Source organism: Ailuropoda melanoleuca, chromosome 12, assembly GCF_002007445.2.
Source record: "Ailuropoda melanoleuca isolate Jingjing chromosome 12, ASM200744v2, whole genome shotgun sequence".
Taxonomy (NCBI): Eukaryota; Metazoa; Chordata; class Mammalia; order Carnivora; family Ursidae; genus Ailuropoda; species Ailuropoda melanoleuca.
The window spans coordinates 36,578,137-36,593,473 of NC_048229.1; the positions used below are offsets into that span (position 1 = coordinate 36,578,137).

Genomic DNA, 15,337 nt, shown 5'->3' on the forward strand with positions numbered 1-15,337 from the left:
GAGACAGATCCGGTAGGCTCTGAAGGCCATGGGTTAGGGATTTGGATTTAAGCTGATAGCTGAAGGTTGCAGACAGCTAGATGGTATGCCAGACAGAGGCAAGAGCACGTGCAAAGGTCCTGAGGTGGAACCAAGTGTTGTGTGCTCAAGAGCCAAGTGAGTGAAGGGCGGGACACACAGCCATGAATACCCTGACCCCTTGGCCCTCCTTCATCTCTGTCCAGGTGGATGGCATCCTTCATCATCTGCCCCTCCAGGCAGCAGACGGGCAGGTGCAGGTGTTCCGCCAGGGCCAAGATGCCGTTGTGCGCACAGACTTTGGCCTGACTGTCACCTACAACTGGAATGACCGTGTGATTGCCAAGGTGCCCAGCAGCTATGCTGGGGCCCTATGTGGGCTCTGCGGGAACTTCAATGGGAACCCCAATGATGACCTGGCTCTGCGGGGTGGAGGCCAAGCGGCCAATGCCCTGGCCTTTGGGAACAGCTGGCAAGAGGAGACGAGGCCAGGCTGCGGAGCAACTGAGCCAGGGGACTGTCCCAACCTGGACTCCCTGGTGGCCCAGCAGCTGCAGAGCAAGAAGGAGTGCGGGATCCTTGCGGACCCAGAGGGGCCCTTCCGCGAATGCCACAGCACACTGGACCCCCAGGGTGCTCTGCGAGACTGTGTCTATGACCGCTGCCTGCTGCCAGGCCAGTCTGGGCCATTATGTGAGGCATTGGCCACCTACGCTGCTGCGTGCCAGGCCGCCGGGGCCACTGTGCACCCCTGGAGGACTGAGAAGTTTTGCCGTGAGTACCGGGAGTGACAGCTGGGGGGGATTGGCCTTATGAATATTCATTAACATATAAATAGCATTAATTAGTGTAATTCTTAGAAAGGTATTCTGAGGTAGGGACCATGGTTATACCCATTTAACAGATAAGGAAACAGAGGCTTAGGAAGATTCAGTTACATGCCTGGAAAGTCACAGTTGCAGTAAATATTTGTAAGATGACTGAAAATATCTGGTGACCCGGGGTCTAATTCCTGTATGGCAGCTGTCATTCAGAGATGAATAGCAGTGCTGCCTTTAGAAGAAGCCTGGTCCTTCTCCAGTGTTTTTGGTCACCATCTGGCCCTCTTCACTCCTTTACAGCATCTGCGTGGATGGTGCACATAACCGTCCATCGAAATACACATGATAAATACATGCATGTCACATCATTTCTTTTTCTCCTTCAACTACTATTCATTAATTAATTCATTCAACAAATATTTATTGAACACCTACTATATTCCAGGCACTGAGGATATAATGGGGGAGAAAACGGGAGAAAAAAAAATTCTTGCTCTCCTGAACTGACCTTCTAATGATTTTTTAGTTCCAGCAGAATTTAACCTAACGTAATATACTGATATACACAAAAGTCTCTTTTGATCACTGCATCACTTAGTCCTTGCCGTGTAACAAACATCTCTAGCGAAAAGTGTATAAAAACAACACGTAGTTATTATTTCTCATGATTCTGCAGGCTGCTGGGCTGACCTAGTCTGGGCCAGCTGGTTTATCTCTGCAGTCTTGCTGGCGGTTCTGTGGTTCTTGCTGGATGGTCTACAATGGCCTGACTTTACACATCTGGTGGTTGTCAGGCTGGTTGGCTTGGGGGACCTTAGCCAGGACTGCTTCTCCCTGCTGACTCAGTCTCATCTTCCAGCCAGTTGGTGCAGGCTTCTTTGCACAGTGGTCTCAAGATTCCAAAGAACAGCAGGTGTGGACGAGCCCCAGTAGGCAAGCACACTTCAGCCTCTCCTTGGTGTCCCATTTGCTATCGTCCTGTTAGCCAAAGCCAGGACCATGGCCAAGCCCAGAAGAAGGGGTGGCTGTCATCGGTTTGTCCCAATCCCCGTCATACTTCTCTGCTACAAACATAGACACCTGTGAACATTTCATTATCTTCAGAAATTCCTGAGACCATCAGACTCTAAGTGTTTAAAAAAAAAAAAAAAGGATGGAGTGAGTTATCATTGCAAGTATCATTAGTACACGACTGATAAAAATATTCAACATCAAAAGTAGAATGTACCGGAAAGACATCTCTTAGTGAGATGGATGCAGCTTCCCCCCCTCCTCCAAGGGTTCACGTCTGCTGTTGAGCGAGACCAGGTTCAACATCAATTCTGTTTTTGATTTTTGTCTATAGGATACCAATAAGTGGGTGGAAGGGGTTCTGGGCCAGCAATGTCACTCCACTCTGAACTCCTTTTGAGTTGTAGGGAAGTCAAGCACACAGGGAGACACCGTAAAACTTACTTTTCCTGTCCTCTGGGCAGCCAGCTCTGTCAGACCCTCATTCCATCTTGTTGGGAGCAACATTGGTCCAGATTCCTTACCCAGGAAGGATTCATCATGCATTGTCCCCACACTTCACAGCAGTATTTGGAAGTGTCCCTTTGTGTCCCCAGAGGTTTCCATGCCCTTGGGCAGCACACCGTGTTGATTCGGGATGGGTGGGGAGTGCACAGTTGTCTCCTGTTAAGTGGAGGAAGCACGCTCTCCGAAGGGACAGTGGGAAGGGAGATGCAGCTCGGTCTCAGGCCGGTCGTCTTAGGAGGGGTTCCTATCCCTACAGGCAGCACTCTTGCGGCACACTTCCCATGGAGCGGCTCCCATGCTAAGGGTTTCTCAGGGTTCTTTTCTCCTCCTCACCACCACCCTGTGAGGTGCGATCGTTCCTATTCCTAGTTTACAAAGCGAGCGGTTGGAACCACAGAGATATTAAATCATCTGCCTGAGGTCGCACAGCCAGGCAGCATGACTGCGTCCAGGCAGGTTGGCTCCTGAACTCGTACCGTTAATTGCTTCCTTCTGTGGCCTTTGTGGACGCTGAGAATCTCGTATTTCCTTAAGACAACTCTTGTGCTTGTACCTGTTGGAGCAGTTCTAGAAGACTGGGTTGTGAGGACACAGACATCAGGCAGAGGGGGGCCAGGGTGGGGCCTTACCTCATGCACCCAGCCCCAGCTTTGATGACGGTGGGTGTTGTGCCATTCTTGGTTCCTCCAACACCCCCTTTGTTTGTTTGTTTTTATTTTGCTGAACTATTTTATTTTATTTTTTGAAGATTTTATTTATTTGAGAGAGAGAGCAAGAGAGAGAGAGCATGAGTGGCGGGGGTCGGGGGGCAGAGGGAGGCTGGGATGCTGGGATCATGACCTGAGCTGAAGGCAAACGCTTAACTGACTGAGCCACCCAGGTGCCCCAGTTTTGCTGAAATATTTTAAAGCAAATTCTAGACATATGAATTTTCCCATAAATACTTAAGTAAACATCCCCAACAGATAGAACTTTTAAGAAACACGACCACAATGCTGTTCTTACCAGTAACAAAAATAACACTGACATCGTCTAAACTCAACCTAGGTTCAAATTTCCCCAATTGTCTAAAAAAATGTGAGGTTTTTTGTTTTTTTTTAATTTGTTTGAATCTGAATCCAGACCAGATCCACACACAGCACTGGGTTGATTTTCTTAAATCATCTTCATCCAGTAATGGCCTCTTTCCTTCTCCCCTCCCCACATTATTATGAAAATTTTCAAATGTGTAGAAAAATTGAAATAATTTTACAGTGAATACCCATACACTTACTGTCTAGATTCTACAGTCTACATTTTACTGTACTTGCTTTATCTCATATCTGCCCCTCTATCTATTTTGTTCGGGCAATTTATTTATTGGGAAAAAATGAAGTCATTTGTCCTGCAGAATTTCCTACTTTCTGGATTTGGCTAGTTGCTTTTTCAAAGTGTTATTTAACTTGTCTTCTGTCCCCAGATTCTCTTGTAAGCTGGCTGTAGGATCTAGAACAGCTCTGTCCAACAGAAATTGGGTGACGATGGCAATGTTGTGCCCGTGAGCTGTCCTGCATGCTCACCACCAATCACATATGGAGCCCTTGCAATGGGGCGAGTGTGACCCAGGAACTAAATCCTCTATTTTATTGAACTTTAATTAATTTAGATTTAAAAGGCCACACGTGGCTATCATCTCAGCACAGATACAGGTTTTATTGAACTCAGTCTTGGTTTCTTTGTTTCGTTTTGTTTCGAGGGAGCCACCTGTCTTATCATCTGGAGTGACTGGAGTTTGGAGAGGAACAGGAATTATTTTTTTCCTCTTCACAACATGGGCCAGAGATTTCAATTTACTACAGAATTACTCCTACTCCTACTATATCACTATAGAATGAAGGCATTAAAACCACTGTGTTCACAGATGCATTGCATGGATCACACACACACACAACACACACACGCTATGTATTCACTTACATGTTTAAGATACGTCATTAAAGACATTACAGATAACCACAAACTACAGTTAAGTTGGAATACAATCTTAATTATCAGGCGCAGATTAATTGTGATATAACCTGCCCCCCAGGCCCCACTGAACAGAGGGGCTCCTTGCAGCTGGCTTACATGTGAGTGTGTGAGCGAGGGTGTGCCTGCACGTGTGTCACCTGGGGGCAGAGGATTCTTGATGCTCACATGCTCACCACTGCTCTCCCTGCAGCTCTGAGCTGCCCCACCCACAGCCACTACGAGGCGTGTTCCTACGGCTGCCCGCTGTCCTGCGGGGACCTCCCAGTGCCCGGGGGCTGTGGCTTCGACTGCTACGAGGGCTGTGTGTGCGACGAGGGCTTCGCGCTCAGTGGTGAGTCCTGCGTGCCCCTGCCCTCTTGTGGCTGCGTATACCAGGGCATCTACCACCCGCCAGGCCAGACCTTCTACCCCGGACCTGGGTGTGATTCCCTTTGCCAATGCCAGGAGGGCGGCCTGGTGTCCTGTGAGCCCTCCGCCTGTGGCCCTCAAGAGGCCTGCCAGCCGTCTGGTGGCATCCTGGGCTGCGTGGTTGTGGGCTCTGCCACCTGCCAAGCCTCAGGAGACCCCCATTACACCACCTTCGACGGCCGGCGCTTCGACTTCATGGGTACCTGCGTGTATGTGCTGTCTCAGACCCACCAGACCCGGCCCGGGCTGCAGCACTTTACCGTCCTGCAGGAGAACGTGGCCTGGGGCAATGGGAAAGTCAGTGTGACCAGGGTGATCACCGTCCAGGTGGCGAACTTCACCCTGCGGCTGGAGCAGAACAAGTGGAAGGTCACGGTGAGAAGCAGCGGCGGAACACGAAGGGGAGGGATAGAGGGTGCTCTGCGGGTGGGACATGGGCAGCGCTCAGCCCAAGGGCAGGGAGCTCAGAGCTCCGAGTGGATGTGGGAGGCATGGGGTCCCCAAAGGAGGGGAGGTGCCAGTCAGAACACTGGGTGGGGAGCCAAGGAGTCAGGAGGCCTTGGGGACCTGTGACCTGCTCCTGCGTGGCTCAGTTTCCCCCTCTGTCTGTTCCTCAGTCTCTCCTCTCCCTGTCCCTGCCTATCCCCTCTGAACATCTCTCCCCACCCCCTCCTCCCTTTCCCTGCACCTTCCCTGCACCTGGTCCCTGCCCCAGCCGCTACCCTGGTCTCCTGGCCAACAACATGATGCAGTCAGAGGCTGGGCAAGTTCAGGGGATGGGAAAGGTTCAAGGACAGAGGATGACCTGGGGGTGACCCCATCACCCCTCACCAACATAACAACAACAGAAACAGCAGCTATGGCTTTTACACAGCTGACCCCTGATCTTTTTGGCCACTGAACACTTCATATCCACAGTGTCATTTCATCCTTCCTTCTGGAAGTACCAAGATTTGCTTTATTCTTAGAGGGGGAGGTCCCATCACTGGCCCAAAGTGCCCCAGCAAAGTTGTGCCTTTGGACGACATGCCAGGAGGCAGTGCACTGGACCCTGGGCACTCCACGGTGCTTTTCTGAGAAGGATTTGGTCTCCTGTGGGAAGTGGAGGGATCTCCCCAGGGATCTCACTAAAATGCAGGGCCATGACCATTGTACTTGCGCAGGATTAATGATGAGGTTCCTGATAAAGAGCTGACTTTTTCAGGGGCCCACTATGCACTGGCCATGCATTAGCTGCTTGCATTAGCTCCCTGAGGGAGCACACGCTCCTGGGAGAGTGTCTCACGTAGAGTTGGCTCTGAAGACAGGGGTGGTTGGTGTTCTTGTCATTTGTGTCTCATTGAATCCTTCAGCTTCTCCTTGAGGTGGAAACTATTATATCCTCCGTTTTACAGAAGAGGAAACTGAGGCACAGGGGTTAGTCACTTGTCCTTAACCACTCCCTGTCCCTGCTTGGGAAGTATGGAGGGTCGATTATGTTTTAAGGAGCTTCGGCCAGGAGTGTGTCTTCCTCCTGCCTTCTCCTCTGACCCTCATCGCATCTGCATTCTGGAAGGACAAGCGAGTATGTTAATCAGGGGTGGATTTCTAAGGCTTTGTTGGTGCCCAGCAGCCTTCAACTTGAAACTACTGGTTCTTGGCTCAGGGGTTTGAAGTTCATTTCCCATTAGCCTAATCCTTAAAGTGAAAAAACTTAGCACCCACTTACTTGTCCAAAGAAAATATTCCAATCAGAACTCAAAATACTAGCAAATGCTCCCAGAACACCCATTCTGTGCCAGACACATTTCTCAGCACTTCCCAAATGTCGATTTAAATAATCCTGACAGTAACCATGTGGACCCTACTCAGGAGATGAGGAAATGAAACAAACAGAGAGGTGCCTCACGGGCAGAGTCACAGGAAGAGGAGGGGGCAGAGCTGTGTTGGAACCCACGCAGCTTCCAGTTTCTAGTAGGTCCAGCTGTTCTCCTTGGCTTAGGGCCATGACACTCCCATCCCAGTTTGTTTGTTTGTTTGTTTGTTTGTTTTAGATTTTATTTATTTATTTTAGAGAGAGAGCGCACATGAGCCAGAGGGGCAGAGGGAGAGGGAGAGAATCTCAAGCAGACTCCAGGATGTGCACAGAGCCTGACGCAGGGTTCAATCTCACGACCGGAGCTGAAACCAAGAGTCGGTCACTCAACTGACTGTGCCATGCCCCCCACAACCACCCATCTTTGTCTTCACATGGCCTCTTTTCTTCTCTCTGTCTCCTTTTCTGGCTCTCGTCATTGTAAAAGGAAACTCATCATTGGGCATAGGGCCTACCCGTCCAGGATGATCTTGAGATCATGACCCAAAGTAGGTCTGCAAAGACTCTTATTCCAAATAAGGTCATATTCAGGGATTCGGGTGGACATATCCTTTGGGGACCACCATTCAACCCACTACACGACCCAATCATCATGCTCATTTTACAAATATGGAAACTAAGGTCCAGAGAGGTGAGGTCACGTGGATCTCCAACGTCAGGCAGGGGCTCAAACTAGGGTCTTCCCTCTCAGAGGGCCCCCTCTGACACATGGAACCTCCCGCCTCCCAGGTGAACGGTGTGGACATGAGGCTGCCCGTGGTGCTGGCCCAGGGCCAGGTCCGTGTCACCCAGCACGGCTCGGACGTTGTGATTGACACTGACTTTGGCCTGCGTGTGGCCTATAACCTCGTGTACAACGTGCGGGTCACCGTCCCAGGCAACTACTACCAGCAGCTGCATGGTCTGTGTGGGAACTACAACGGCGACTCCAAGGATGACTTCCAGAAGCCCGACGGCTCCCAGGCGGGCAACTCCAACGAGTTTGGTAACTCCTGGGAGGAGGCGGTGCCAGGCTCCCCCTGCCTGCCACCACCCACCTGCAAGCCCGGCGAGAACTGCAACCCGGACCTCGAGTGCCCACCTGAGCTGGAGGAGAAGTACAAGCAGGAGAAGTTCTGTGGGCTCCTCACCAGCCCCACCGGGCCTCTGGCCGCCTGCCACAAGCTGGTTGATCCCCAGGGTCCCTTAAAAGATTGTGTCTTTGATCTGTGCCTGGGTGGTGGGAACGAGAGCATCCTGTGCAGCGATATCCACGCCTACGTGAGTGCTTGCCAGGCGGCCGGTGGCAGCGTTGATCCCTGGAGGACCGAATCATTCTGTCGTGAGTAAGGGGCAGAGAAGGGCGGGCTAGGGGGACTGAAGGGCAGAGGGAGAGGAGACTGAGGTGCAGAAGGGGAAGGCCCTGGGGCCCTGCAGCCCCTCCGCGGAGCCCCTGGGAGGGGGCTCTGACCAGAACTCCCTCTTTGCAGCGATGGAATGCCCCCCCAACAGCCACTACGAGGTCTGCGCAGACACCTGCTCCTTGGGCTGCTCGGCGCTCAGCGCCCCCCCGCACTGCCCGGAGAGCTGTGCTGAGGGCTGCCAGTGTGACCCCGGCTTCCTCAGTAACGGCCAGGGCTGCGTGCCCATCCAGCAATGTGGCTGCTTCCACAACGGTGTCTACTATGAGGTAGGAACCCGGTCATGGCAGGCAGAGCCTGGGGCCTCGTGCGGGACCCCGTTCCACTGCCCGTCACCCCACAGCCTGTCCACTTGGCCTCCTGAATATCTCTCCCACCCAACCCTTCCCCTCCCCCCTGCCCCACTGTGGTCCCATTAGTCATCTCCCACCTGTTGCCTCCCTGCCCTCACTCTTGGTCCCTTGGGCCACCTTCTTCCATGGCCGTGGGCCCTGCAACTTTAAACCCTCCCCTGGCTCCCCAGGTCTGGACTGTCTCTGTGCCACAGCAGGTTAACTCCCTTTGCTTCCCTCTCCCACCCTCACCTACACACTCCTCTTTCTTTGATTTGACTGTTTGTCTAAAGTCTGTCTCCCACCAAGAACCACGAGCTCTGTAAGGGCAGGCACCCTCTCTGCTCTTCTCCTCATACAAATGAAAGTGGCAACAAAAGCAAAAGAGTAGATAGATGGTGCTTACCACGTGCCAGTGATGGCTTTCAATGCCGTGTGTGCAGTCTAGGTGCGTTGCACATCCATACGAACTTTTTATTACGAAAATTTTCAAATATGCAAAAGTCGAGAGAACAGTGTAATAAATCTCCATGGAACCATCACGCAGCTTTAGCGATAACCACATTTTCCCCATCTTGTTTCCTCTCCAACCTGGATTATTATTTTTTTTAAGATTATTTATTTATTTATTTGACAGAGATAGACAGCCAGCGAGAGAGGGAACACAAGCAGGGGGAGTGGGAGAGGAAGAAGCAGGCTCCCAGCGGAGGAGCCCGATGTGGGACTCGACCCCGGAATGCCGGGATCACGCCTTGAGCCGAAGGCAGAGGCCTAACGACTGCGCTACCCAGGCGTCCCCAACCTGGATTATTTTTTAAAAAACTCCCTTTTCCTTTCCCCTACACTTCCTACGTATTATTAACTAAGTAATATTACTTAGGTAGGTGCTATTATGATCAGCAGCTTATAGATGAGGAAATTGAGTCATCAAGACGTTAGGTAATTTTTTTAAAGATTTTATTTATTCATTTGAGAGAGAGAGAGAGCAGTGCGTGCAAGCACACAAGCAGGGGGAGCAGGAGAGGGAGAAGCAGACTCTGCGCTGAGCAGGGAGCTCGACGCAGGACTCAATCCCAGGACCCTGGGATCATGACCTGAGCCGAAGGCAGACTGAACCACCCAGGCACCCTGAGGTTAAGTAATTTGCAGAGTGGTACAGTTTGGAAATAACAGAAACAAGCTTCAGACCCAGGCAGTTTGCTCCAGAGCCTTTACTCTTTTTGAAATTTAAATTCAGTTAATTAACATACAATGTATTATTGGTTTCAGAGGTAGAGATCAGGGATTCATCAGTTTTATATAATACCCAGTGCTCGTTACAGAGGCTTTGCTCTTAATAGTAGGTCTCGCTGCTTCTCATATACAGCAGACACTGAGTGGGCATTTTGGAAAAAATGAATGCGTGAACGAACGAAAGAATGAATGAATTGGACCCCAGGGCCTACGGTGCCTTAGGTTCACAGACAAGGGGCTGCCCTGCTCAGAGATGCCCCTTTCATGTTCTCCGGACCTTGTGGCCCCTGAACACCGGAAATGCCATCATCAGCTCCCACCCTGATGGCCGTCACCCTCTGTCCCCACAGCCCAACGAGGTGATACTCATCAACAACTGTCAGCAACAGTGTGTGTGCCATGCCGGGGAAGGCGTGGTGTGCCAGGCCCACAGCTGCCAGCCAGGACAGGTGTGCGAGACCTCGGGAGGCGTCCTGAGCTGCATCACCAAAGGTGCTGGGCTGGGGCCGGGCCCAGGCGGGGCTGGGAATGGAGGGCAGGGACTCTGGAGCAGAGAGTGGTGGAAACCCTGATTTTCACAGTGGGAGGCACAGAGGACTAAGGATTGAGGTCTGAACCTGGGGACCCCTGGGCTGGGGATTTCCAGGGCCAGGGGCAGAGGGCCTCCAGGCTGGGAGGCAGGGACTCTTATGGTAGAATCCAGGCTGCGGGAACCCTCAAGGCTAAGGTTTCCTGGGGCAGGTGTCAGAGACCCTTGGCATAAAGCAAGGATAGGCAAACTTTTCCCCTAAAGGGCCAGATGGTAAATGTTTAAACTTGCAAGGCTGTAGAGTCTCAGTCCTAACTACCCAACCCTGCCATCGTGGCATGAGATCAGCCATAGGCTATGTGAGGGGCTGAGGCTCCGACGAAACTCCGGTATTTATAAAAACAGGCAGCTGGCTGTGCCAAAGTCCGCCGACCACTGGTATGCAGGATTAGGCTCAGGGCTTCGAACACCATCTCCCCTTCAAGGGAGGGGTCTCAGGCAGAGACCCCATCAAGGCTGGGGTCTTTGATGGAGGGACCTCCTCAGGAGGGGGATCAGGATTTACAGGGAAACAGTCTCAGATCTGGGATCCCCCTCCCCCATTAAGTCTAAGTCACAGCGCCGTCCCCCAGGACTGGTTTCTTAGGGTGAAGGGCAGAGAATTATTCCTCATTCCCAAAGACAAGGGAAGGGGCCCTCCAGAACTGACTGAGACCCTCAGTGCTGCCGGGCAGGCTAACAGGGACTCCCAGGGGTGGGGGTATAGCGGTCAGAGTTGGATCAGGAGACAGAAACCACAGAGTAGCTCCAATGCGGAGTTTAATCTACAGAATTTACTTGTAATCAAGTACTGGGGGTAAGAACAACATGAATGAACACAAGAAGAGCCGATGTCGGGAGCAGACCCCGCCCCTAAGGCTAAAGCAGGGCACCCAGGGAAGGGAGAGAGGCCGAGAGGCGGCTGTCATTGGAGGGCACAGCCGGAGCCCAGTGGCTTAGAGGTTGTGCAGGCTGGAGCTTGCAGGCAGGGAGATCCTGCTGGGATGCTGGCAAAACTACTGGACTCAGTGGGAAGCTGTGGGCCAGAGCCTAAGTGACTCTCCAGGGGACCAGCTGGGGCCATGGACCTGGCTGGGTGCCTCAGAGCACAGGAAGGGCGCCCGGAAGCCGCGCCCCCTGCCTTGATCCTCCCCCGCTCTCTCCTGACAAAGCCCAGCTCTACTGGTGGATTTGGAGCTGAGAGGCGATACACTGAAAACAGGCATGGGGGAGCGAGGAGGAAGTTTTACGGCTGGAATCTTAGACACAGGGATTCAAAAACGGGTCGCAGATACAATGACCCTAGGGACAGAGTTTTAGACAAAGAGACCCTCAGAGGTGGGGCCTTAGAAATGAGGTCCCCGAGGCCAGGGTCTCAGAGGCAGCTACTCCAGGGAGGCAGAGTCTTACACAGAGGGATCTCCAAGCCATGAGGGGATACAGGACCCCAGGGTCAGTGTCTCAAATGTTGGGGCCTCTGGGGTTAAGCTCTCACCAGAAAGTTCCTCTAGTAACTTGGTGTAGCACAGAAACCTCCTGGACAGAGTCTCAGAGGAGGTGGCCCCCCAGAAGGCTGGGAGCTCAGGTGCATGGGGAAATGGGAGGCCCAGGTCCGAAACACAGAAAACCCCGAGGCCATGGATGCCCTCTCATGGATGCCCTTGGGGCTGGCATAGCAGATAACAGGACCCCTTGGGGCTGGGTTCCAATGTAAGGACCCTACCATCTGGGTCTTGGCTGCAAGGTCCTCAGGGCCTGGGTCTCGGACAGCACACTGCTGGGGGTGGGTCTCAGCTGGGAGGCCCCTGGTATCCGTCCTCACCACAGTAGCCCCCTGCACCAGTACAGTAGCCTGGGGCAGAGGCTGGGGCAGATGCCGGGGAGCAGCCAGCCTTAGGCTGGACAGCCCCAGAATGTCCTCTCTCCCTGTCTCCAGACCCCTGCCACGGTGTGACGTGTCGGCCACAGGAGACCTGCCAGGAGAAGGCTGGCCAGGCCGTGTGCGTGCCCAACTACGAGGCCACATGCTGGCTGTGGGGTGACCCACACTACCACTCCTTTGATGGCTGGGACTTCGACTTCCAAGGAACGTGCAACTACGTGCTAGCAGCCGCTGGCCCCGAGGGGGGCAGCTCCCAGGACCTGACCCCCTTCACTGTCACCACCAAGAATGAGAACCGGGGCAACCCTGCTGTGTCCTATGTGAGGCTAGTCACCGTGTCTGCCCTCGGCTTCAATATCTCCATCCACAAAGGGGAGGTTGGCAAAGTCCGGGTAAGTCAGGCAGCATGGCCCCTTGAGCCCCCTGGTGGGGGTGAGAGGTCCTGCCAGCCTCGGTTAGGAGCTGAAGGCTCTCTCTTGGCTGAGGCCCTAAACAAAACGACAGCAAAGGCAACAATAATTAGAGCAAACATCATCTCTCTGTTGGGAATTAAGCGAGCCCAGCCCTTTGCTAAGGGCTTTGATGTAGGACTTCAGCCCTTGCCTTTTTAGAGACCTGGGTTTGAATCCAGACTCTCCTTGTGAGTTACATGACGTTGGGCGAGTGACTTTTCTTGGTGGGCCTCCATTTCCTTATCTGTGAAACAGGGATCTGGCTGAGAGCCCGTGAATGTTTGTGAGGGAATAAATGAGAGGCCCAGAGCCTCCAACATGGAGTGAAATTCAGGGAGATGGAGAGAGGGATGCGGGCAAGCGAGGCGTGGGGATGGGCCACCCTTCCTGCCCAAGGTAATCAGGGTTGCAGATGAATCGTAGTCTGCAGGGGGAGAGAGAGGTATGGAACAGGGTAGGCACTCAATAAATAATGTCGAGTGACTTGAAGAGATGTCCAGGCACACAGAGATGCACAGGAGATGAGGGAGGGAGTCACTGAGTGAGAAAGACACGGAGACCCAGGCAGAGAGAGAGAGGTACAGAGAGAGAGAAACCCAGAGAGAGAGAGATCCAGAAAGAGAAATAAGTCTAGTTGTAGAGAGAGGGAGAGACAACAGAGAGACAGAGAGAGGAGAGAAGGAAGGGAGATGGAGAGCAAGAGACTCAGAAAAAGCAGCAGAGTGAGATTTCATTCTCCAGGGCCTGGACTCCAGCCATGTCTGCAGTGCTTATCAAATGACCTATAACCGTTCGTTGGTCATGATGGAGGCCTTGGCGGCTGCCAGCCATGACAGGATGAGGGAGGGAGGCAGGGGGCCAGAGCTGGAGCCTCCACACCTCGAGTGAGCTCTTGTTGCCTCCTTTCCCCCTCATCCCCCAGGTGAACGGTGTGCTGACAGCACTGCCAGTCTCTCTGGCCGGGGGCCGAATTTCGGTGACCCAGGGCCCATCAAAAGCGCTGCTGGTGACTGACTTTGGGCTTCAGGTCAGCTATGACTGGGATTGGCGAGTGGAGGTGACACTGCCTAGTAGCTATCATGGCGAGGTGTTTGGGCTCTGCGGGAACATGGACCGCAACATCAGCAACGACCGAGTCTTCCCCAATGGCACACTGGCTCCCTCCATACCCGTCTGGGGCGGCAGCTGGCACGCTCCAGGCTGGGACCCGCTGTGCTGGGATGAATGTCAGGGGAACTGTCCAACATGCCCTGAGGATCGCCTGGAGGAGTACAAGGGCCCTGGCTTCTGTGGGCCCCTGGCCCCTGGTGCGGGAGGCCCCTTTGCTGCCTGCCATGCTCATGTGGCCCCTGACAGCTTCTTCAAGGGCTGCGTTCTGGATGTCTGCCTAGGCGGCGGGACCCATGACATCCTTTGCCAGGCTCTGGCCGCCTATGCTGCTGCCTGCCAGGCTGCCGGGATTGCCATTAAGGACTGGAGGGAGCAGGCTGGGTGTGGTGAGTAATGGGGAGCAGAGCAGGAGCTGGGGGTGGGGGAGGGATCCTGTCTCTGCCAGACTGGATGGGTCTCATTCGGGACTTTCTGGGTCGTTTTGTTTGTTTCTCAATCTCTCTGTCTCTGTTTTTGTCTCTTGGTCTCTTGGCGCTTATCTCTGTGTCTGCCTTTGTCTCTCTGCTTCTCCATTTCTCATTCTCTCTCTCCTTGTCTCTGTTTGTGTCTTCCTCTGTGTCCCTCTTGCTGTCTATCAGTGTCTCTTGCTGTTTCCCTCGGTCCCTCTGTCTGTCCCTCTGTCTCTTGTCTGCTTCTGTCTCCTTCCAATCCTCTGACCCCACCCCCTGACAACGCTCCCTCTCTCTCTCTCCCTCCCACTCCTTGGTCCACCCACAGAGATCGCCTGCCCCGAGAACAGCCACTACGAGCTCTGTGGCCCAGCCTGCCCAGACAGCTGCCCGTCCCCTACGCCCCCCACAACCCCAAAGCCATGTGACGGCCCCTGTGCCGAGGGCTGCCAGTGCAACTCGGGCTTCGTGTGGAGCGCCGACCGCTGCGTTCCCCTGGATGGTGGCTGTGGCTGCTGGGCCAACGGCACCTACCACGAAGCTGGCAGCGAGTTCTGGGCTGATGCCACCTGCTCCCAGAGGTGCCACTGTGGACCTGGGGGTGGCTCGCTAGTATGCAAGCCTGCCAAGTGTGGGGTAGGTGAACAATGTGCACTGCTGCCCTCGGGCCAGCATGGCTGCCAGCCTGTCAGCACAGCGGAGTGTCAGGCCTGGGGTGACCCCCATTACGTCACCCTGGATGGGCACCGATACGACTTCCAAGGCAACTGCGAGTACCTGCTGAGCGCGCCCTGCAATGCACTGCCCACGGGGGCCGAGAACTTCACCGTCACTGTAGTCAATGAGCACCGGGGCAGCCAGGCGGTCAGCTACACTCGCAGCGTCACCCTGCACATCTACGAACACAGCCTGACCCTCAGTGCCCAGTGGCCCCAGCAGCTGCAGGTGAGGGGCCTGGACGGGAGCACATGCCAGCCCTGGGGTTGTCTGGAACAGTTAGGAGTTTGCCATTCCCCTGATTACCTTCACAGGTTAGCGGGGCATGATGCAGGGGTTCGGAGCATAGGCCTTGGAGCAGGAGGGCTCGGAGCAATGGCTTCCCCATTTCTTAGATAATTCCTTTAGTTTGGCCTTAGTTTATTCCAGTATAAAATGGGTCTAAGGAAAGTACCTGCTTCAGAGTGTAGTGTGAGGAAGCAGCGGCATCTGTCTATAGATGCTCGCTACTACTACTACTACTGTCATTATTATTATTACGAAGGGTAGATCACAGTCTCAGGG

At 53.6% G+C, this 15,337-nt stretch overlaps 1 protein-coding gene across 1 annotated transcript in view; it reads left to right on the top strand.

Moving 5' to 3' along the window:
- Window positions 1-15,337, top strand: part of FCGBP (Fc fragment of IgG binding protein) — a 41,409-nt gene that overhangs the window by 13,251 nt on the left and 12,821 nt on the right. Inside the window, exons 6-13 of the mRNA XM_034638625.1 lie at window positions 225-792; window positions 4,558-5,150; window positions 7,360-7,951; window positions 8,100-8,299; window positions 9,946-10,087; window positions 12,100-12,437; window positions 13,420-13,993; window positions 14,385-15,001. Coding sequence (XP_034494516.1) covers window positions 225-792; window positions 4,558-5,150; window positions 7,360-7,951; window positions 8,100-8,299; window positions 9,946-10,087; window positions 12,100-12,437; window positions 13,420-13,993; window positions 14,385-15,001 — 3,624 coding nt within the window. The remainder of the gene's footprint in view (window positions 1-224; window positions 793-4,557; window positions 5,151-7,359; window positions 7,952-8,099; window positions 8,300-9,945; window positions 10,088-12,099; window positions 12,438-13,419; window positions 13,994-14,384; window positions 15,002-15,337) is intronic.